Consider the following 24,377-nt stretch of genomic DNA (forward strand, 5'->3'; position numbering starts at 1 on the left):
AGACTAAAGTCTCCTCTTCCGTAACACTTTTTATTGTAAATAATTTCAAAATTTTAGTCCCAGGCTGCTATAAAATTATTCATTTAATATTACTCCTTGTTTTCAAGAATCTTGGCATTAATTTTTAAAATTTTTTTCTTTCATCTTTATTTTTTCTGTTTTTTTTAACTTTTATTTAATAAATATAAATTTCCAAAGTACAGCTTGTGGATTACAGTGGCTTTTCCCTCCCATAACTTCCCTCCCACCCACAACCCTCCCATCTCCTGCTCCCTCTCCCAGTCCATTCACATCAAGATTCATTTTCAATTATCTTTATATACAGAAGATCAATTTAGTATATGTTAAGTAAAGATTTCAACAGTTTGCACCCACACAGAAACACAAAGTGTAAAGTACTGTTTGAGTACTAGTTATGGCATTAATTCACATTGTACAACACATTAAGGACAGAGATCCTACATGGGGAGTAAGTGCACAGTGACTCCTGATGTTGACTTAACAGTTGACACTCTTGTTTATGGCGTCAGTAATCACCCTAGGCTCTTGTCATGAGTCACCAAGGCTATGGAAGCCTTTTGAGTTTGCCAACTCCATCCTTATTTAGACAAGGTCATAGTCAAAGTGGAAGTTCTCTCCTCCGTTCAGAGAAAGGTACCTCCTTCTTTGATGACCCGTTCTTTCCATTGGGATCTCATAGAGATCTTTCATTTAGGTGTTTGTTTCTTTGTTTGTTTGTTTTTGCCAGAGTGTCTTGGCTTTCCATGCCTAAAATACTCTCATGGGCTCTTCAGCCAGATCCGAATGCCTTAAGGGCTGATTCTGTCCAAAGTGCTGTTTAGGACATCTGCCATTCTATGAGTCTGCTGTGTATCCCACTTCCCATGTTGGATCCTTCTCTCTGTTTTAATTCTATCAGTTAGTTTTAGCAGACACTGGTCTTGTTTATGTGACCCCTTTGACTCTTAATCCTATAGTTATGATCAATTGTGAACTGAAACTGCTCACTTGGACTAGTGAGATGGCATTGGTACATGCCACCTTGATGGGATTGAATTGGAATCACCTGGCACATTTCTAACTACTGTTTGGGGCAAGTCCGATTGAGCATGTGCCAAACTGTACATCTCCTCCCTCTCTTATTCCCACTCTTATATTTAACAGGGATCACTTTTCAGTTAAATTTAAACACATAAGAATTATTGTGTGTTAATTAAAGAGTTCAACCAATAGTATCAAGTAGAACAAAAAACATTAATTTTAAATACTTGCATAAGTACATTACTCTTTCTCCCTAACTTTATTCAAAGCATCAGTGAATTAAAATTTGTTGCTAAATTAATTTAACCAGTTAAAACACTTCAGAACCTGGGCTCACTGATAATTGAAATGGTTGGTTGAGGTTCCTTCTTTCTTTGTCCTTCTTTTTTTTATAATCTGACATGACAAATGGATCCTTAACAGCCACCTTGCACAGAGCATGATAATCTTATGCTAAGGATATAGGACAGAAACACAGGAGGCTGGCACTCTGGAAACTGTAATGCCCACACACAAATTCTCCCTTCCTCTCTGGATTGCATGTGATTGAGAAACAATTAACTAGTCCTGTCTTTAAGGCACTTCTGTGAACTATTTTCTGCAACCAAAACTAATCCTATCTAATAACCAATTTCCACATGACTCTGTTAATGTATGTATGTGAGAATGTTTATGTTAAGATTTGCTGCTCAAATCTCATCATCTTCACTTTCTCCCTGTACTGAGATTATTTTGTCATTTAGCTTAATTTTAAAATTTCTTCCAGGAAATTATTCTCCTTGACTCATTAAATGTCCCACAATGTGGCCCTTTGGTTTGACACGTTATAGATTCAGCACCACAGATCCCTAACATCTGCTCTTGCCTGTGCATAAAATTCATGAAGGTCTGAGGCACTGCAAGGATGGAATACTGCAGTGGCATATTAAAATCTCAACTCAAAGCAGGGTGGCCCTTTTAAGAAATGGCAGCTGAAGAGTAAGCTGTGTCACCGAAGAGCTTCAACCTCTTGGACCTGGGATGGGTTTTGACAGGAGATATCCCTGGTTCTGTATAACACAAGAGGAGAAAATTTCTCCCACTTAGAGTAGATACATGCACACTCAGGTGCACACTCAGATAAAGGGGGAGAGAACAGAATCCTCAAAGCTCACATGTCCAAGGCACCATTAGCCAGGCTGCAGCCAGCAGAGCAGGCAGTAGTGGGCCAGGTGGTGGCAGATTCTTGGCTCTAAGACCAGCCAGTTGGCAGCATTCTCAGGGTGCCTGAGGAAACATGTGCCAGAGAGGCAAGGTGGGGGTCCTTGTTTGGAGGAGAAAAAGAAATAAGACAGCACAAGGAGAAAACTTTTACGTGTGATCCTAAGTCAGTCATCTCCATCAATATATACAGACAAAAAAAAAAGTATGTTAACAAGGGGAGGACAAATCCAGAAATGTGTTTAAAGCACCTCAGCTACTGGAACAACCTTCTATTAAAGTGGATGGTGGCTGAGATCCATAATAAATAGAATTAAACATTAATGTGATCTCTTATTTCCCAAATCTTCATCTAGATATTAAATCTAGTGTTTATATTTCAGTCCATGCCACTGCCTTGGTTTAGTTCCAAATCATGCTTCGTGAGGATGGTTATTTCTATAAAAACCCATCTGAGACCTAAACTTACTATATCCTACCTTGAAATTCACCAGCTACCTGGCTATGAAAACACTCTCCAAAATACAAATCTAACTATGTCTCTTCTCTGGCTAGAATTTCTAGATTGTTCTCCATTACATAGCACAATTCTCAAATTTCTTTGGATGTTTTAAATCGAGTTTTATTTCCTACCCATTTTGACCCATCCAATGCCATTTTCTACCATCAGTTCCCATTTTCCCTTTAAGGTATATGCAATTCCCTACAGGGGTCATGCCGCCACTCCACATCCTTACCACATTGTAGAGCAGTCCCTTCAGCCCAGAACAGCTGTCCTCATCTCTGCCTTTGAACTCCCAAGAAACCCGTTTTCAAAGCTACCTTTCTCCAGGCAGAGCCAGAAGTTCTTTTATTTTTTTTTCTAAAGATTTATTTACTTATTTGAAAGAGTTACAGAGAGAGAGGGAGAGAGAGAGAGAGAGAGAGAGAGAGAGAGAAGAGAGAATCTTCCACCTGCTGATTCACTCTCCAGGTGGTCACAATGCCAGCACAGGGATAGACCAAAGCCAGGAACCAGGAATTTCATCCTGATCTCCCATGAGGATAGCAGGGACACAAACACCTGACCATGCTCCTCTGCTTTCCCCAGGCCATTAGCAGGGAGCTGGATGGGAAGTGGAACAGCTGGTTCTTGAACCAGCTCCGATATGGGATGTTGACATTGCAGGTGGCATCTTTACCCACTATAACACAGTACCAGCCCCAGATCCAGAAGTTCTATCCAGACATAATAGGCTTTAATATAAAAAATGTTAAAAAGAGGTGAAGAAGGTCACTATGTAACGATTAAGGGAGCAAATCAACAGGAAGATGTGACTATAATAAACGTATACATACCCAATTACAGGGCACCTGACTATTTAAAAGCAATGTGAATGGATCCAAAGGGAGACATGAACTCCAATACAATAGTAATGGGGGACTTTAACATCCCACTTTCATCAATGGACAGATCAACTAGACAGAAAATCAGCAAAGAAACAACAGATCTAATAGGTACTATGAACCAAATGGACCTAACAGTAGATATGTTAGATATATGTTAGATATTATATCAGAACTTTTCACCACACATTTGCAGAATACATATTCTTCTCTTCTGTGCATGGAACTTTCTCTTGGGTAGACCATATGCTGGGCCAAAGAGCAAGTCTCAGCAAATTCAAAAAATAAAAATCATACCATGCATCTTCTCTGACCACAATGGAATGAGGCAACTAAAATTTCATTTTTAAACTTTACATTCTTCTTTACAAAGCAGTAAACTTGATATGCACAATAGTTTAGCCATTTTGATCTATATATTCTGCCTTACTATACTGTTTAGGTAAGTAGTAGGCACTCAATACTTATTCCTTGTTAACAATCTCATATTGTTTAAAGAGCTTTTCAAAATTGACTTAAGTAAAGCAGAAACTTATATAGGGATTTCTTCATTTAATGATTTGGACAACAGAATGAGGTACTCTGCTAGGGCCTGGGACTGACATACAAATCTTATGAATAGAGTGTGGTTTCTCCCTTCTAGTAGGTATGTCCCAGTAGAAAATAAAAATGCTCATATCTACAATTAATTGAAAAGAATTTGGTACTCTTGTGTTCTGAAATTATATTTAGGAGATTACTGAAATAATGTTTAGAGGACAATGACATAATTATTGAAAGGTGAGGTTTTTTTCAATTTTAAGAAAATCAGGAACAGAAATATTTATCAAGACTTGAAATCTAGCAACTGGGAGATGATCTGATGTTTCAAAAATCCTTTATGGGAGCCTTTTTAAAGAAAAATTATTAATGTGACACATTGTGGAGTAAAGAGTTATTGAATCCCATCTGAAGGTCTTGAGAATATAAAGCAGGGTTGTTCACCTGCCAGCTGTGACATGGGCAGACACATCTTATCCAATCATCAGTGGAATTTAGAACCAACATAAGCTCTTCTACAGATGTCACACATAGTCTGGGAGACTTAAGTCCCAAATTTGCACTTGTACCTTTTAGGTTCAAATATTCTCCCTGTGATACAGTTTAGTTTTTTTTTTTTTTATTTTTAATTTTAATTTGAAGAAGTCATTTTGGAGCTGACATTGTGGTGCAACAGACTAAGCTACCACCTGCAATGCCAGCCTGACATATTTGAGCACTGGTTAGAATTCTGGTTGCTCCACTTCCAACCCAGCTCCCTGTTAACATGCCTGAGAAAGTGGATGATAACCCAAGTACTTTGACTCCTGCTACACATGTGAGAGTTCAGGATGTAGCTCAAGTCTCCTGGCTTTGGCCTGGACCAGACCTGGCTCTTTCCTCCATTAGGGGAGAGAACTAGTAGTTGGAAGATCTCTTTCTCTGTCTCTCCTTTCTGTCACTGCCTTTCAAATAAATAAAATAAATCTTAAAGAAAAATGAAATCATTTGCTAAAATGATGTATATATAAATGTATCACTAGCAATTTTTCAGTTTTGCTTAATATTCATCTCTTTAAATATTTCCAGATACTTTTGTATTTTGTGTCAATTGGCTTTATTTATATTTATTTGTTCCAAAAATCACTTAAATACAAAATTCAATTTAAAAAATTAAAATGCTTGGAAATGGAGGCATATAGGGAAAGAAAATAGAAAATAAAGTAAAGCCAGTTGGAGATTAACACATACAATCTTGTCCATGATGTCATGCAAAATTGCTAAATTGAGATTGGGCAGGTTACAGATCTGCTTGTAATACTTCCAGCAGGCAATTTGAAAAATGAGCACAATTTGAAAAATAATTGTACATTATGCAATGTTTTTAACATGAGGGTAAGAAATTTACAAGTATTCCGGGTACAAAGTTCAGGCAAACTGTTCTTTTTATATAGTATTTCATAGGACCTAGGAATGCCATGGCCAGTTTCTGCAATATTTTCAAGTAAACATAGGACAACATTATTAGGATCTATTCCCTTGAATGCTTCTTAATAAAGGGTACTATCATCATGTGTGGTGTGTGTGACACACACACTGAGATGGAAGGACCAAGCTCCACCTGGGACTAATAGAAAAATATATTTTAAAGTAACAGGACAGAAACATAAAAAGAGAGCTAGTCCCACAGAAAATTTACCCAAAGATATGTAAAGGACAGTGTTGAGTTCCTTAAGTTCTAAAAAACAACCAGTTAGCTTCTGAAAGGCCACTTGGAATTCTATTTGTAAGTCCAAAGTACACCATCTGGTGGTGGTAGAAAGAATTTTATTTTATCATAACTATCAAATACTGTTAGCTGAAAATTTACAACTGAAAAATACACATGAATTTTGAAAGGAGCTTGGAATGTAACTATGCTACCAGAGAAAAATGGAGCCATATAATTTAGCTCTTATGAAAATGGAATTGTATTGACATTTTCTGGCCACTAAGAAGCCAAATAGGGATTGTAGTATGAATGGAATGCTGCCAATTCCAGTCTCAAGCAGGCAGAGAGGCCCATAGACTACAAATATTCTCCTCAAGACATAATGAGTCGGCTGTAAAGCAGATAAGTGAATGTTTGACTCCTTCGAGACCCTGGCAATAAATCAGTTATAAAATGCCAGAATCAGAATCCATGAGTTTCATCCTACACCAACTAAAATCTGCGTTTTTAAGAGGAATCTCAAGGGATGGTGAAACACAAATGAGTTGATGGTATCTGTCAGGGAAGCCTGTTCACAATAATTTTAGCTTTGTGAAGAGGTACAGTAAAAAAAAAAAATACCCTAGTAAATCACTCACTAAATGTCCAACTTTAAGTATCACTAGCTTGATACACTCTCCAAGAATATCCTGTTGAAAAATAAGTACCAATGTGGTTAGATGATTTTTTATTAGCCAAATTAATAAGATAGAGACCTCAAATTCTACAAGCATTGATTGGCAGCCATATTAGTGTATAGCTAAACAGAATAATCATGTTTATTTAAAATATCTTATTTAAGGTTCTTTTTGTTGGTAATCATTGGAGCACTGTTTCAGTGTTCTATCCAGGATATCTCTAGCTGCAATATGACCTTTCCACATGTGTATAAAATATTAACAATCATTGTGTGCCCTGAGGGGACAGAATTCATTAATTTTCACCCCATTGGGAAACCTTGCTAAGGAACAACTTGACAGGTGCTGACTCTAAGAAAATATGGAGCCTCAAACCAATGTAAGCATCACTCACTGGACTTGCAGACATTCTTTGAGAAACAGGAGGCAGGAAGGTAGATTCAGTTTTCTGAACCATTTGCATTCAGGGCTGGATTTAACCTGCATGTAAGTTGTTCATGAGTGATAAGTGTGAAAGAATCTCCTGTAAGACTACATAGCATTCTGCTAACCTTCAAAAATATTTTCTTGCTCAATCTTCTGAATGTCAAGACCTCACTTGATTTGAGTTATGTACATGACAAGTCACGGGAACAAAAACTAGAATCAAGAAGATAAAGAGATGAAGTCTCCTTTCAAAAACAGGAAAACAGGATGGCAACAAACATTGGGTAACATTTGAAGCTAAATATTCATGCTCCCATGGTAAAATAAAATAAAACAAACAAAAACATTGTTGGTAGATGTTTCTTACAGCTTTAACGGCTCAGACTAGATTTTCTTGAGGACAGTGGGCTTTTAGAATTGATAGAATATACATAGAAGGAAGGAGCAAACTTTGTATGGAGCAAGGTAGTTTTCTAATAAAAAAAATAATTAATTTAGTCATCATAGCAGAGATGGAGTGAAGAAACAAAAGTGATTAATGCCATGAGTGTCTTCCAACCTGGAGTGTTTGGAGAGGAGTTTTGAACTGGAGAAGACTGGTTCTACAAGCCTGGCTTGTGTTCACATGAGTTTCTGTGCCTTGCTTGAGTCATCAGATTTCTAGTGCTATTGGAGAGCAGGCTCCTTCTTACATGAAAAACTGATAATATGCTTATCAAGACAAAAAATAAGAAATTGTTTGAAGTGAAGCATGTGCAGTCATGAATACATTACCACTTATTGTCTTGCTTTTGGGGGACTAGGGGAGAAGCAAGTCCAGGATGAGACTTGTTATCAAGGACCATTGAGTCTTAAGTATCATTGTTCTCTCCTTTCATTTTCCCTAAATTTCTATAATCATATGAATACTAGTAAAAATCAAATAAAAATAGATTAAAAAAAGAAAAATAAAAAATAAATTCTTGAAGAAAAGACTTTCTAGAGTACCTGAAACATGCGGTCTGGATATTTGTAAGAGTAAGGAGATCAAGGAGCGAAGCTACAAGACGTAATTTAAGAGAGAGTGACCAAATTGAATCAAGAAATCTGTACAAAGCTAAAACATGAAGTTGATATACATGTTGGGCTATATTCAGACTAATTAACTGCATTGTACTCACTTATATATGTATATATATATGTATATATATGTACTCACTTTATATATGCATAAATCTACATTTACAAAAATTACACATCTTCAGATGTTGTTTAGTAATGCCCTGAAATAGTAATTTTTTCTCATTCCTAATAAATACTCTGCATGTGGTAGATAGGCTTTGCAAAAGAGTTCTCCACTTGGTCTACCTGAACCACACAAAGATAGCATTTAGGCTGGCACTGTGGCTCACTTGGCTAATCCTCTGCCTGTGGCGCCGGCACCCGGGGTTCTAGCTGCGGTTGGGGCACCGGATTCTGTCCCGGTTGCTCCTCTTCCAGTCCAGCTCTCTGCTGTGGCCTGGGAAGGCAATGGAGGATGGCCCAAGTCTTGGGCCCTGCACCCGCATGGGAGACCAGGAGGAAGCACGTGGCTCCTGGCTTCGGATCAGTGCAGTGTGCCAGCTGTAGAGCCATTTTGGGGGTGAACCAACGAAGGAAGACCTTTCTCTCTGTCTCTCTCTCTCTCTCACACACACTGTCTAACTCTACCTGTCAAAAAAAAAAGCAAAATGGCCAAATTCTTTGGATGCGAAACTGTCAATTTTGTACTTTTTCTTTAGAATCTGATTGCCACTTACTACTCAGTCCCCTCAGCAAGTATCAAGAGCCTGAGGCAAGTGTATAGAGTTGGACTAAGTGATGGTTCAGGAGCTCTGCTGGGCATGGGAAGTAGTGGAGGGAAGTCTGCTAATGCTCAGGTTGGGAGTTGAAGAAAGAAAATAATGAAAAGAGGGCAAGACCAAAGTGGTGCTTCCAGAAGGTGTCTTCTGATGCCATACTTCTCATCCATGGCTGCTAGCCTATATGAAAAGTGGAGATGCTGTGACCTCCCTTCAGAAGTGGTCAAGTATGTAGACTGTGATATTGCATTACTCAGAACAAAGCAGTTGCACCACTGAAAGAGTTTGATGGGATTCTGCCATGAGACAATGCACTTCATCCTGAGAAACCACTCCACACTCAAATCACATTTCTCTGGGAGTCAAGGACTTATTTTGCCTAGTTACTTTGGCTCCACTTTTGATAAAGGTTAGAATAAACAGTGATGAATAAATTTTTTTTTTAAATGAAAATCCTTGGCACTTGATTCTGTAGTTTATCAGAATCACTTAGGTAAAAGAAGAGCAGAATAGTATTTTAAAGTTAATCATTGAACGTAAAATAATCCTGAGACTTATATATAATAGTCTATAAAAGATGAACTACAATTGCCATATTTAGTACTCTAATACTAAACTAAAAACCACATGGTCATTATTTCATTTAAGAATGAAGTAGATTAAGTCTCTTGATTCAAGATAAAAGCTCCAAATTTAATGCTATATGTATATGGTTTTGCATAACTATTATAAAATATTTCAGTATTAATCTTAACCTTTATTATTGTACTTGCTCTTAGAAACAACATTAAAAACCCTTTATATCATGATTATCCCCAGTTACATAAACTTATTGGTAAAAATATCTTGGTCATTGAGCACTGTAGCACAAAGCTTAATTCAATCTTTAACTGCAAAGATTTAACTCTAATTATGAATGAATATGCAACATATCTAGTCAACAACAAAATTTTTCATGTAATAGAGATGTCACTGTAAATATGATGATCAAGTTCTCAATATGGTTTTTACTTAAAAACTTCAAAAAGAGCATCTGTCGCAGCAAAAGGTGTGTGATCATCTTGGGTTTGATAAATTTCTCCATGAAGACACTATACAATCAAGCCTACAGAATCTTACAAGATAATTGTTAAGCAACTGACATTGTGTTATACACATGAGATACAACAGTTACAGAAATACATTTCAGGAAAAACTTAGAAGACATTCTAACTCCAAAGCTTATAAGGAAAATTTAAGAGGCTAGAAATACGTAGCAAGTTAGAGGGTAATCTTTTGCCCCTCTTTTAGCATCAGTAAGTGTGTAGAAAACAACTCCCTTTGAATTTTAGGAGATACTAGTATTTTCGTGCCTTTTCATTTCATTTTCTGCGGTGCATAGGTACTAGAATATACTTGAAATAATATTTTCTCTGTTAATATATTGTCTCTAAAAATCTATTATTTTGTTTCATGCAATTTGAAAACTAACTGAAAATAACCCAATGGAATTTACTTTTTTTTAACTTGTGATCTGTAGGAAGTAGAAAAGTGATCCGTCATAAAATTAACTGGCATTGAAAAGCTTTCTAAGTTGTAATAACTAGCCAGCTACTTTGAGATGCATTCTGTTACTATTATAATTTACATCAAGAACAAAATAATAGATTATAATGCTAGTAAAATCATAGCCCTCCTGACAATTTGGATCCTTAGCAGCTTTAGGTTTTTTGGCATTCTGATATTTCAGGCTCAAGCATACTTAAACAATATGTTGTAAGCATATTTACCTTAATTTTCCTGAAAATGTGAAATTTAATATGATTGTTTCTGACACTTTTGTAATTAATTCATCAATGATTTATAACAGGAATTTAACAGACAAGAAACTACCCAAGTTTTGGAGAGTTTAGAAGTAATTTTCTTCACAAACCAGGAGTAACTTTTTGATCAAGAGTGAATAAGTTCATATATCAAGGTTTTGTTTTTTTTTTTTATTTTGTGGAAATTCAGAAATAATGAAGTTCAAATGGATTTTATTTTAGAGTATTAAAGTATAGCTCATTCATATTGACAAGAAAATTTCAGTGAGACTGACATCTTACATTAAATCTTTTAAATACAGCAAAAAAAGGATATATATGTATATTCAATGTATAACACAAAACAGCCCCAACACATTCCTTTCATAAGAATTCTTCTCATTTGTGTCATTAGCACATAATGAGGTAAGTAGTTGACCCTTGTTCCATAGATTGTCAGAGCTGGGAACACCTGTTTCTTTGCCATTAGTCCTAAGGTAACCATACTAAATCCAGACCTCTCAGAAGGATTCCTGGATCCATATGTTGAGAAGTATGTACATCATCATGTATTATTCCATTCCAGTTTCTTGTAATTACAGGCTTTATTTTACTTTTTTCTTTCAGGAAATGATCATTCCTAGAACTGTCTGCTCTCCCAAAACGTATATTTTAGTAATTATAAATAAGATTGGGGATATGAAAGTCTGATTTCAAAACTCAAGTCATCCAGGTTGCCATAGAGCACATAAGTGCCTTAAAAACAGTTTTCTTCCACCCTTACAATTCAGTAGTAATTGTTTTGTAAACCATTCTCTTTAACTGAGATGACACTGGTGAGATTCAACAGCAGCTTCTTCTTTCAGACCTCCAACCAGGTTAACAGTAGTGAGGATGACGGCCCCTGTTGTAGATACCTGTACAGTAAAAGACTTTATTGCACATGGGCTAATAAACTCATGCTATGTGGTATCATTTACCTTAAGGTGCTTCACCTGTAAGGCTTGTGAATGCACAGATTCCTGCATACCATCCTTCTCAACATCTCTGGTTTGGTAGGCAGAAACTTGCATGTTGAATAATTTCTCAGGTAACAATGAAATTAATTTTTTGGAAATATATTTTGAGGATCACTTATTTAGAGCAAAGGAATTATGAATTCTAAATGCACACAAATTATTCCTCTCTGAGAGTCAGTCTCTCTCTCTCTTTCTCTTTCTTCCCTCATCTTAACTGATAAGAATTAGGCAAACTGGTGTCTTACACTGAGCTATTACTATTACTTGTCTTTAAGGCATATTATCATATTATGTTCAAAATAAAGTGATGGCTTTCACCACAATCTGAAAATTACAACTTTCCTTTCATGCAGCAGAAATAACAACAACAACAACAACAAAAACTTCCCAGTTGCACAAAGGGGAGGAAAGAGAGATTTAAAAAAAACATGCTTGCATTGACATACTGCTAATATTTAGCAATATTACAATAAAGCTCATCTAAGAAGGCTAATTTTTGCTTTGAGTAATAAAAGGCACAAAAAACAAAATCCTAAATTCTAAGATTTGAAAGCAAATTATGAATAATTTGGTTGTGTTAATTTTCTCTTAGGGTAATGAGTTGGAAACAAGAGAAAATAGCAATCTAGTAATTATCTCCTATGAAAATCTTAAATATTGTACCCGTATCTTTTACTTCAATACAATCAGAACACCTGCTGGTATAATGTGAGGTGAAGAACATCTTCTCACAAACAGTTCTATTACTTTGAATTTAATTTAAAATTGAATATCTGAATCAAAAATCTTGCAGAGGAACCAATTTGAAATTACCCAGTGCTTTGGATCCCTGATCTTTTGTTTGTACAAAATAAACTATAGTGATCTCTGGCATCTGAGTTAACAGCAAGACTGTTCATTTTTCTGATCCTGTGGTCCTCAGCTCCAGGCACATTTGGAATCACTGACGTGGACAATGGAAGTGTAATTAGATGGGAAACAACGTGCTAATCTGCCACCAATGTTCTGTTGAAGATAGTACTTCATTGACACAGTTTTTTCCATGCCCAGGAATCTTCCTCCTTGGCTGTTGGCTGTCTTGCACTCTGTCAACAAGCCTCCCTCACTGTACCACAGCTCTTTTGGAGGCCTCTTTGCACTTGGCCCTGCTTCCTTTTCTAGTGCACACTACACTGTTATATTCATAAATTAATCCATCAGGGCTGAGTGTATCTTGTTTTGGTTAAAAGAATACAATGGAGTGATTTTATTGTATTCTTACCAACTCTTTCTTTGGAGGTGAAAATTTTCATTTATTAGTAGTTACTCCAACTTTTTTATTTTACACAGAATCTTACTGGGCATAGATTGAGACAAGAAATGTTAACAACGGTAAAGTTCCAAACCAGAGAAAATTATGTAAATTAATGATAAATATAGAAGAAAATAAAGTTTAATAGTATATATTGTATGCAAACTTGTTGGATAGATTTTGAATTATCTAATGTTTTCTAATATATAAATGTTCTCTCAGATGCTAATTTCAATGACAGTCTTTTGTGATGTTTTTAATAAACACTATTAAGTCAATTTCTCTGCCTGTTGTTCATTCACAGAAACTGATACTGCTTTTAGTAACTGAAGGAAATCATCAGATAACTTTTGGTAATTTTTAACAAGCTCTTTAAATATCTGAGAATAAAATTAAAATAACAAGGGATCATAAAAAGAATTAGAAATATTAAAACATTTAATTGACACATGTAAATACAAGAAACTAAAATTGAAAAAGACTTAAATAAGTACAGTTGCAGGTTAAACTTCTAACACCTTAAGTCAAAATTTGAGAAATTATTTTAAATGGACTTTTTTTAATTTCCAAAGATAAATACATTCTTAAAAAAGGATCCACAAGTAATTTTAGCTTCATATCATTAGAATAATAAAATTTCTGTTTACAGAGATTTTAAAAAATAAGAGTTTTATTCAGTAATTCTTGTCATATGAACAAATATTCTACCAGTTTTGAAGCGGTCCTGCTCCATTGGCTGCTGGGAGGGTGCTTATGCTAGTGAGCACAACTTGCTCTGAGAGTTTTGATACATTTTCCAAGTTGCTGATCTGCGTGGTCAGCGACTTCCTGCTCTCTGTGCTGGTTCGGCCCCTGGTGAGCCGATCCTCTTGGCGATGGTGAACTCCAAGGCAACAGCAAGAAAATGCAGCTTTAAATTCCTCTCGAAATTTTCCTGGCAAACCAGGGAGAATGGAAGGAAAAGGAATTATTCAGAAATGTTTCAACAAATAATGAGTAGGGTACATCTGAGTTGCTCCCTTGAGCCAAACTAACAATGAGGTGTAATATTCTGCAAAGATGGGAAAAATAGGAAGAGGAAATTGAGTTTATTGGAAGTTTGATAGACTTTTGAAATGATGAGGTATTTCCATGTAAGAATGAGACTGCTTTTCATATATGACTCTTAGAGTTTGCTACATTCCTTTATAGTCACACCATATGTATTTCTGAATATAGCTATATTTTAACTATAAAAGCGATCATCAGTAGAAAGATATACTGAGGTATTCAATATTTTTAAAAATGATAACCAAATCTACATAGAAGTTACCCCTGCATCATGTTCAGAAGACACTCCTACTGGCACAATCATCTTAATAAACTATCAAAAGAAATACTTTAAAAAACATCTAAAATATTTCCAATTCCATAATCTTACAAAGCAGAACAAAAACAAACAAACAAAAAACTCAAAGGGAAAAAACTTTAGAAGATATTCCTTATCTCTAACTTATTGATGTGGAGGCTGGCTTTGTGGCATAGCAGGTTAAGCCTCCGCCTGCAGTGCCCACATCTCATATGACACTGGTTCGAGACCCCTCTGCTCCACTTCTGATCTGGCTCTCTGCTATGGCCTGGGAAAGCAGTAGAAGATGACCCAACTGCTTGGGCCCTGGCACCCGCATAGGAGATCCAGAGGAAACTCCTGCCTCCTGGCTTTGAATTGGCACGACTCCAGCTGTTGAAGCCAACTGGGGAGTGAATCAGTGGATGGAAGACCTCTCTCTGCCTCTCCTTCTCTCTCTGTGTAACTCTGACTTTCAAATAAATAAATAAATCTTTTAAAAAATAAATTATTGATGTGAAATTGGAGAACGATGAAAGTGGGAAAAAACTGTATTAGGGTGAATGCCAGTGTTGGGACTCATCCTTTCTTCTCCCTTGCTCTTCAACACCCTGCTGGGTTTCAGAGAGCAGAGGAACATTCAAGAGCCAAGGACAATGGCAGGCACAGAACAAGTTCTCAGAGAGTCTTATTAGCTTGCCCTCACTTTAGTCTCACTGTCCATACTGGAACATTGACTTCATTCTGTGGCATCAGCTTCAAGTGCTCTCCCTACACCTTCCTAATAGATTTTACATGCATCGTATAAGGCTCAGAACTTTAGTCACTGTGCATTATTTTTTTAAAAAGGACAAAATTATTTTTTAAAAAATGAATTTTTTTTGCTTTTTACTTGATAAACTCTTATTTAGTGAAGCATTAAGTCATTTTACTCTAATGTAAATTTAAAAGATAATATCTCTCTTTTTTTTTTTTTTTTTTTTTTTTTGACAGGCAGAGTGGATAGTGTGAGAGAGAGACAGAGAGAAAGGTCTTCCTTTGCCGTTGGTTCACCCTCCAATGGCCGCCACGGCTGGCGTGCTGTGGCCGGCGCACCGCGCTGATCCGAAGGCAGGAGCCAGGTGCTTCTCCTAGTCTCCCATGGGATGCAGGGCCCAAGCACTTGGGCCATCCTCCACTGCACTCCCGGGCCACAGCAGAGAGCTGGCCTGGAAGAGGGGCAACCGGGACAGAATCCGGCACCCTGACTGGGACTAGAACCCGGTGTGCTGGCGCCACTAGATGGAGGATTAGTCTATTGAGCCACGGTGCCGGCCATAAAAGATAATATCTCAAAAACTGAAAAAATAAGAAAGAAAAGTAGAAGGAGGGAGGGTAGGAGGAAGAAAGGAGGAGGGAGGGATGGAGAAAAGGAATATAATTATATTCTTAGAATTGTATGTAGGAAGGGCCAGCGCTGTGGCATAGCAAATTAAGCTGCTGCTTGCAGTGCCTGCATCCCATATGGACACCGGTTCGAGTCATGGTTGCACCACTTCCAATCCAGCTTTCTGCTGTGGCCTGGGAAAGCAGTAGAAGATGGCCCAAGTCCTTGGGCCCCTGCACATGCGTGGGAGACCCAGAAGAAGCTCCAGGTTCCTGGCTTCAGATTGGCCCAGCTCCAGCCACTGGGTCATTTGGGGAGTGAACCAGAGGACTGAAGGCTTTTCTCTCTCTGCATCTGCCTCGCCTCTGTGTAACTGCCTTTCAGATAAATAAATAAGTCTTTAAAAAAATAGAATTATATGTAAGAACTACATTGAATCTGTTAAAAACCAACCAAAATTAAAAATAAAAAAGCAACCAAAAGGCCAAAGGTAAAGTTAGAAGATGCACATAAATTTATTGGGTATGTAATAAAATGAATTGTTATTCTTCCACATAAACTATACACTAGAAATAAAGAAAAAAAGAAATAGACAATAGTTTGGAGATGAAGAAAATGCCCATGTAGTTAATTAAAACACAATTCTAGAGGTCAATCAGACAAAATACAAAGAAAACAATAGCTTATCTAGGGGCTGGTCTTGTGACACAGCAGATTAAGCAACTGCCTGTACTGATGGCATCCCATGTCAGAGCCCTGGCGCTAGCCCTAGCTGCTCCATCTCTGATTGAACTCCCTGAAAATGCTTCTGGGGAAGCAGCAGAAGATGGCCAAGGTACTTGGGCCCCTATCATCAGGTGGAAGATCCAGACTGTCTTCCAGCTTCATGATTTCAGCCTGGTCCAGCCCTGGCTATTGCAGCCATTCAGGGAATAAACCAAATCTCATTGTCTCTATCTCTCCCTCTCTCTATCACTCTTCCTTTCAAATACCTAAATAAAAATTCATCATTTAAAATGTATTTAAATAGCTTTTATAATAATGCTAATCACACAAACAGAGATAGATTAGAGATTTTTTTAAAATCAATTTTGTGATTAGCAAGAAATCTTAAGATAAACACAAGAGATGTTACCCACAAGAGAAATGTAAATACAGTAAATATATGAAAGTGAAAAAATTCCAATTCAATGTCAATTAGTATGTGCATTTTAGGAAAGGATTGATACAACATGGCAAAACAGATAAAATATTTTATATTTTGTGAATCATAGGTTGAAAGTTTACACTCAAGGTTCTGCATTATCTGTTTCTCACAATCTTCACTTTCCTAGTATTATAACTTGTCATCTTAGATTGGGGGGGGGGTCATTTAGAAAATTTTCTCTGATTGTTAGATAATATATATTCCCTCTCCTAAATGGAAAAATAAAAAAACATACCAGGTGAGAGAAAGAAAATATTTCAGAGATCAGCTAAGTTTTTTATATGCTTTGAGAATATTCTGTGTCTGGTGTTGTGGCCTAGCAGGTTAAGCCATCGCAGGTATCCTATATGGGAACTGGTTTGAGTCCTAGATGCTCCATGTCAAATCCATCTCAAGCTAATGGCCTAGGAAAGGCAGTGGAAGATGGCCCAACTGCTTGGGCCATTGCCACCTGTGTGGGAGACCCAGATGAAGCTCCTGGCTCCTGGCTTTATCTGGTTAATCCCAGCCATTGAAGACATCTGGGTAGTGACCCAGAGGATAGAAAATCTCTCTGTCTCTCTCTTTCTCTGTACCTTTGGCTTTCAAATAAATAAATAAATAAATAAATCTTAGAAAAAAAAGAGTATTCCAATCTTCTGGTCATTGTCCCTCACCCTTAGTTAAAGCTGTTTTATAGAAGAAATAAGTGAAAACTCACCACTAAGAAAATTATAAATAATTGGGTTCGCAGCACTGTTGGCATAAACAAGCCAATGTGAAAATGTAAACCAGGCATAAACAGTCTCTCTGTCTTCTGTGTGGGTAAACATCCCAAATACTCTGTAGGAAAAGAAACAATAACAGAAAATACAGTGTGAGGGTGGAAAGTGCCTTTAAACCGTCAGATTCAAAGTGAGCAAGCCTGCAGTACTAACCACGGGCTGGTGTAACACATGATGGTCAGTGTGGAACAGAGTTTGTTTCCAAACAGAACCTTCATGGCACAATTAGTAATCAAAAGCTCAGTCAGGCTAGAGAAAAAGGATCACTTCGTCAGGCAAAGAGCAAATACAGTGCTTCTTGTAGACAAGAATACAGAAGTTGAATACATATCTTCCTTATTCCATTTTGTGTCTTAAACATAAACAATCTCGTGTTCAATGAGTATTATGTGGATCATTTCAAGAGCACTCACAATATGCATTCTATAAGTACTTCTTCCTAGTTTCATTTGCACAGGGATCAAAATATTATATGTTTAATTCCAACCTTCCTGGCTTTGTTGAAATTTGGCTTCTGGGAACTCTTTACACCCAAAGAATTATTATTTTCAGTAGGCATAACTCAGATAATTTGCTAAAATTCATGAGTTCTAAGTTTTTGTACAATATACTGAATGCCACAAAATATTTTATTGTGGCATCCTTAAGGGCTATCTTAAGTTTTGTTCCATAGTTAGAATATTTTATATATCAAATTCTATTCACTAACCTATTGCAGATAACTTACAGCTGGAAGTTTATAGGCCAAAGATTATAAGGGATTTCCTGTTGGAGGCTTCATCATTGATTATATGTTTTGTGTCCTATCTTAATGCTTTCTTTTGATAAGAAGGCATCTGATAAAAGTGCATCTCTGAAATGAAGCAATGCTCTACAGATAACTAGAGTTGTTTTTTTTTTTTTAATACAAACACTGTAAGACAGAATGGACAAATGAAATCCATCAGGTTATAACCCTTTACCCCAAAATAGCTTTGAAATCCTGGAAAAACTAGAACTGATTTAAGAAGTTGCTTTTGACTACTGTTTTTTGGTAAATTCAAGTTTCAAGGAAATTTCTTATGTGTGTGAAGAAGAAAAAAAAAACTTTACTATGTAAGGGCAACCCTAGACATAGTAATTTTAAAAAAAATGTATATGTTAAACTGAAAAACAATTTTCAAGATTATTTAAAAAATTTTTATTTTGTGGAAACAAGCAGAATGTTCACTAGATTGAAAATATTTAAAATTTAACACAAATTTTCTTAAAAGTTATTTATTTTCTTTGGAAAGGAGGATATTCAAGTCAGAAGTCTAAAAGAAATATTATATATGAGTAGGTATTCGGAAATCAGTGCAAATGCTGAGATACAGGAATTCCAAATGAGCAATGCAGAGTAGTAAATGAAAATTGAATTTACACTGACTTAAAACAGTAAACGACAAAAAGAGAACTCATCTGGTCCCATAGCATGTTTTCTAGCTTCTTTTGTAAGGGCAGGAGACACAATCTAGAAAAGGACCATATTTGATCTGCATGGGATTTTTGTGAGCAAGAAAAAGTAAGAGGGGGAATATGAAAATATATGAAGGGCAAGATACTTATTTTCTTGTGAGCCAATATACATCTCAAGGATCTGAGTTGCCAAAAATCTTATACCTTTAAGACTGTGACTGCAGTAAGTAATATTGCTGAACAAAAGTTCATTTTCCAATTCTTCTCTACTGAAAAAAAAAAAAACCACTAAATAATCAAAAAACAGGGGCCAAAGAGAATGGAAGATCTTTGCAGCTGGTCATACCACCTTTATATTGACTCTCGCCAAAGCTGCCTCTCTCTAGAGTCCCCAGCTGTGAGGAATCTGATATTGACTCCAAAACAGGGAAAACTGAGAGGAGCAAGTCCAGGTTAAGTTTGAAGCCCATAATAAACAGAATTAGTATTGTCTTGGGAGCAATCCCTGTACAACAGTTTTGATAATTTCCAATAAAGTTGGCTGGCCATGCAGTTTTGTGTGTACCACTGCCTCTGCATCTGCTGTTCATGTCATTGTCTGATAATCTGAATTTAATAATTGCATCTGCAGCATAATGTATTACATACTTTCCTTCACTGAAAAATTTTGTGATGATTTTTATTAATATTCACCTTGAGCTTGATTCAGTAACTTGAGAAAATGGATTTTCTCTCTTTTTGTTTATATATTCAAAACACAGCATTATCTTTGATTACTTTTTTTTTCTTTAGAGCTTAAAAACAAAACATTCTTATCTCTTTATCTTTAGATAGAATTTTGTCACAATTGCCTATGACTTTGAGGACAAAGTTTTGGAAATCCTATTTGTTCTCATCAAAAAAAGAACTCCAAGATGCAAAGCAGTTTTTCTTTTCTTTTTTTCTTTGCATAAAAATTTTCACTGCATGGAAGGCTTAGCAATTAGCTTCAAGAGTTTGGAGGAACATCTGTTTTATGTCTGCCATTCAACAGAGAATCTGCATAGACAAGAGCATATGTCTGAGCACTTAAAAAGGCTGTTCACCTCACCTGTTGTTAACAACATAACTGGGCCATCTGGCCTGAGAAGGTATCTAGGCAAAAAGTGTATTTTCTCCTGGCTTGAAATAAAGTTATTAATGATGGACCGAGAAATGATAAACCACTTCATTTCCAAATAGATAAGTTTTACCTTTTTAGCACATTTAGGATGCTAATTGGTAGATAGCAAATTGCAAACACCAAAAGCACGACCATTAACATCCGGGCTGTTTTCCTTCTGGCTCGGATCTGTTTTATTTCAGCAGCCACAGCGCTAATCCGGGACTTGGTCTGCTGTCCTGGCGCTCGAGACTGTGAAACGGGCTGCAAGGGCTTCCATTTTCTCTGAACTACAGATGATGTTCCAGGGATCTGAAAGGAGAGGGGATTCTTTGTTGCTATTTGACTTAGGAAAGTTCCACGTTGGAGAAGTAATTAGAAGACACAGGAAAGTGTGCCAGACACCGGAGGTCTGGGAGTTTTGAGTGCCTATTTCTCCAAAACGTTTGTGGAGTGGAATAGGTTTTTGGCTTTCCTTCAGTGGACAGCTAACTAGGTGTTTGGATGGAAACAAGCTAAAACAGCATAATTTTGTCAAGGTCTAAAGACAGTTGCAAATGGAAAAGGTGTTCCCTTATAAAAGGGGAAGTAAAAACTGGAGAAGGAGAATGTTAAATGGATGACAATCCTATTAGGAATTCTGGAGCGGCTCAGACACCTAAGGAAAGAAGGAAAACCTAGCTGGTAATGAAACAAATCACCCAAATGAGTTTGTTCCATGCTTCAACACTGCCATCTGCTGGCAGATGGAGAGGTAGACCTTAACTCCCTACTGTTTTCTGTGAGGTTTTCTGCTTCTCAGGCTTGTGTAAAGCAAACCTTTGAGTGAAACAAATACACTTAACTACTCTGTGCTTTTTAATATTTGAAGATATTAAATTGTCTGCAGCCGATTTTTGGTCAAGCCCTTTAAAATGCCCACAAAAACACGAGGAGTCCTTGTGATCTTATGTTAACATTTCAAATAACTAGAATTGGTAACAACAGTTACACAACTTGTACTTTTCCATCTCTTTTCAAAGTATCTGATAATAGCAGGGAGTCCCGCCAAGTATAATATTTTCTTAATTGTAAGCTCATGAAGATTGATAGGCTTTACTGAGCAAAACAATAAAATTCAGCATGTGTAATTTTTTCAAGAGGAAAATGTGCCAACGAGCATGCCGTAAGGCTGCCTTAGTTCTATTAAGATTATTCAGCTGTTACTTTTCTCCCTCTGCAGCAAGGCAGGACAGACCAATGTGTCCTTGTGGTCTTTCCAAATGGGTGTTAGATGGATTCTCTGCCTTTTACACCACAAAATCAAAGACTGTTAGATAATGTTTAACTTGAGAACAGAATTTTGCTTTGATGCCCATACAGATGAGTAAATGTGGTCTCCCTTTGACCATCTCCTCTCTTGAAGAAGAGGGAAATATCCTAACGAAAGATCTACCCTTAAATAGAAAGCATTCGACAAGCTATCTTCTCTTTATATCGTGCTATGTAGACCACACTTTCACATAGTGGCAGTCCAACCCAATCTTTTAATCTATTGGTTGGTGGGGGGCAAGGAGACAGCAATTGAGAATTCTTTCTCTTCTGTGACTCCAATTTTAGGACAGTAATTCTGTTTAATAACTGAGAAGCAACAATGAATGTTAGAAAGTTCCAGAAGAACTAGCATGAAAACTCTAAGTACACTAAATGGTCTTGTACTGCCTTTCTAAATGATCGCTGAGAGATCATTTGAACTTTAGTGACTCTATTATTAAGTGCTCCCTTGAAGGACAGAACCAATGTCCTGCATCTGGTGACTTTTGCAGCTATCAGAAATAGCTCCCATAAAGAGAAACTGTCATGGGGATCATAGGCATGGTTCTTAAATCAGAAAAACTAATGTAGTGATCCGCTTTTTACCTTACAATCTGCATAAGGACAGATATGTGTGACCTTACACTCATTTTGAGAATAAAATTCTCCACTGATAAGCTGTCCAGAGAAAGTAAGTGTCCAAAGAAACTGCACATAATGTTTAATAATTCTGAATGCATCCCTAAAATTAGCGTATAGCAAATCCCTTTATACAGATTTCACAGATCAAGAAAACACTGAAGATTAAATCAAGTATCCAAGCCAGTATCTTTAATAAGTGGCATGCCACATTTTGAGTTCTATCTGACTGCAAAGCTTTTTTTGCAATGCAAAGCATTTCTTTTAAATGTGAGCACAATGTGATCTAGAAATCAGTATATTTTTAATTGTATGCCTAGTTACATAAAAGCAGTAATAATTATGGCAAATAAAAAACTTTAAAAGATCCAACCTGGGAGGTTGTCAATATGGGAAATCAGTATATTTTTAATTGTATGCCTAGTTACATAAAAGCAGTAATAATTATGGCAAATAAAAAACTTTAAAAGATCCAACCTGGGAGGTTGTCAATAAGGGAAGCTCTATTCTGCATTGACAGTGGTGACTCAATGATCTCTGACTAGGAAAATCACACACTTTTATTCCAGTGTTTTAAGTCATTTTATAACTCACACTCGATATAAAAATACATTCTGCAAGTGGTATTACCACCCTAATTAATTGGTAATTTTTTGTCAATAATTGACCTTGAAATCCACCATGTCTTCAGAAGTACTTGTGATCAGGATGAAATGGCAGATTATGGTACACTCTTTAAAAAGAGAATTAGAGGCTGGAGCCGTGGCTCACTTGGCTAATCCTCTGCCTGAGGTTCTAGTCCCATTTGGGGAGCCGGATTCTGTCCTGGTTGCTCCTCTTCCAGTCCAGCTCTCTGCTGTGGCCCCGGAGGGCATTGGAGGACGGCCCAAGTGCTTGGGTCCCTGTACCCGCTTGGGAGACCAGGAGGAAGCATCTGGCTCCTGGCTTTGGATCGGCACAGCGCCGGCCATAGCGGCCATTAGGGGAGTGAACCAACAGAAGGAAGACCTTTCTCTTTGTCTCTCTCTCTCACTGTCTATAACCCTCTCTCTGTCTCTCTCACTTTTGAACTCTGCCTGTCAAAAAATAAAAAAGAGAGAGAGAATTAGAGAATATTATGAACAGTAAATTTGTTAGTGTTCATGAAATGGAAAAACAAATATTGAAAGACAAATAATACCAAAACTGACACTACATGGTGTTTAGAAATCTTGCTAAAAAACATCCCAGTATCAAATAGCTCATTGATACATTTCATCAAACGGTAAAGAATAAATTGTAAATAATCTTGTTCAGACTCTTTACAAAATTCATAGAATTTCAATGAATTTCATGAGACTTATAATAATCATAGGTATGAGCTCAGTAGAAAACCACTGAGCAAATATCCCTGACAAATAATTATAAAAGCCTCTTCAAATACATCATCAAATCAAAGCCAGAAATATATTTTTAAAAAGATAATACTGAACATTCAACTCATTTCTGCAATGCAGTGTTGGCTTCACAGTTCAGAACTCAAACAATACAACTTATATTAATAGCACAAAATATAATTATTTTAATAGACAAAAGAGAAGCATTAGAAAAAAAATCAACACCCATTTATAATAAAAACTCTCAGTAATCTAGTTATAGAAGGAAACAATCTCAACCAGAAAATGGTTATCTACAAACAGACATCAGTTGCCAAATAAATGCTAAAAGATCAGAATTTTCTTCAAAGAAACAAAGAACTTCTCATACCATTTACACTGCAGTTTTAAGCAGTTTTAAGCCATAGAAGACAAGGAAAACAAGTAAAAGGCATACGTATTTATTGTAATGAGAAAAAACTATCCCTTAACAAAAAATAATCCTAAGGAATCTACAAAATGTCCACCAGAAAAAAAGAATTTAGCAAGATGGAAGACACAAGGTTATAAACAAAAATCAATTGTATAAAATATACTAGCAATAAACAAAAAGGAAAATTAAATTACAGAGCAAAAATTTCTATAACAAAGTATGTATTTTAGGAGGACATTTAAAAATACGTTGGTAAAACATGTATACCTGACATTATGAAACATGGATGAGAGATATTAAGGCTGAAATAAAAATGAATAAATTCAATATAAATGTGGATTAAAAGATGTGATATTGTTAATAAGGTAATCTTTCCAAATTTATCCATAGATTGAATGCAATCAATTCCACTAAAATCATAGCAGTCTATTTAATTGAAGCATTGATTAAATTTTTATAAAAATAAAGATATCTGCAGAGCTGAGCTTTTTTTTTTTTTAAGTTTTTATTTATTTATTTGAGAGGTAGAGTTAAAGATAGAGAG

At 36.4% G+C, this 24,377-nt stretch overlaps 1 protein-coding gene across 2 annotated transcripts in view; it reads right to left on the bottom strand.

The window, feature by feature from the left end:
* Positions 1-9,955: 9,955 nt before the first annotated feature.
* Positions 9,956-24,377, bottom strand: part of HCRTR2 (hypocretin receptor 2) — a 112,364-nt gene continuing 97,942 nt past the window's right edge. The window contains exons 5-8 of one of the 2 annotated variants that reach the window (XM_070073932.2): positions 20,205-20,425; positions 17,472-17,593; positions 13,580-13,805; positions 9,956-11,478 (exon numbers count right to left, since the gene is read on the bottom strand). In XM_070073932.2, the coding sequence (XP_069930033.2) occupies positions 11,424-11,478; positions 13,580-13,805; positions 17,472-17,593; positions 20,205-20,425 (624 nt within the window). In that variant the 3' untranslated portion in view covers positions 9,956-11,423. Of the gene's footprint in view, positions 13,806-17,471; positions 17,594-20,204; positions 20,426-24,377 lie in introns of both variants that reach the window. The other variant, XM_089333078.1, reaches the window with a different exon arrangement.

The sequence above is a fragment of the Oryctolagus cuniculus genome, chromosome 5, assembly GCF_051225735.1.
Source record: "Oryctolagus cuniculus isolate XC-2025 breed Fujian yellow rabbit chromosome 5, ASM5122573v1, whole genome shotgun sequence".
Taxonomy (NCBI): Eukaryota; Metazoa; Chordata; class Mammalia; order Lagomorpha; family Leporidae; genus Oryctolagus; species Oryctolagus cuniculus.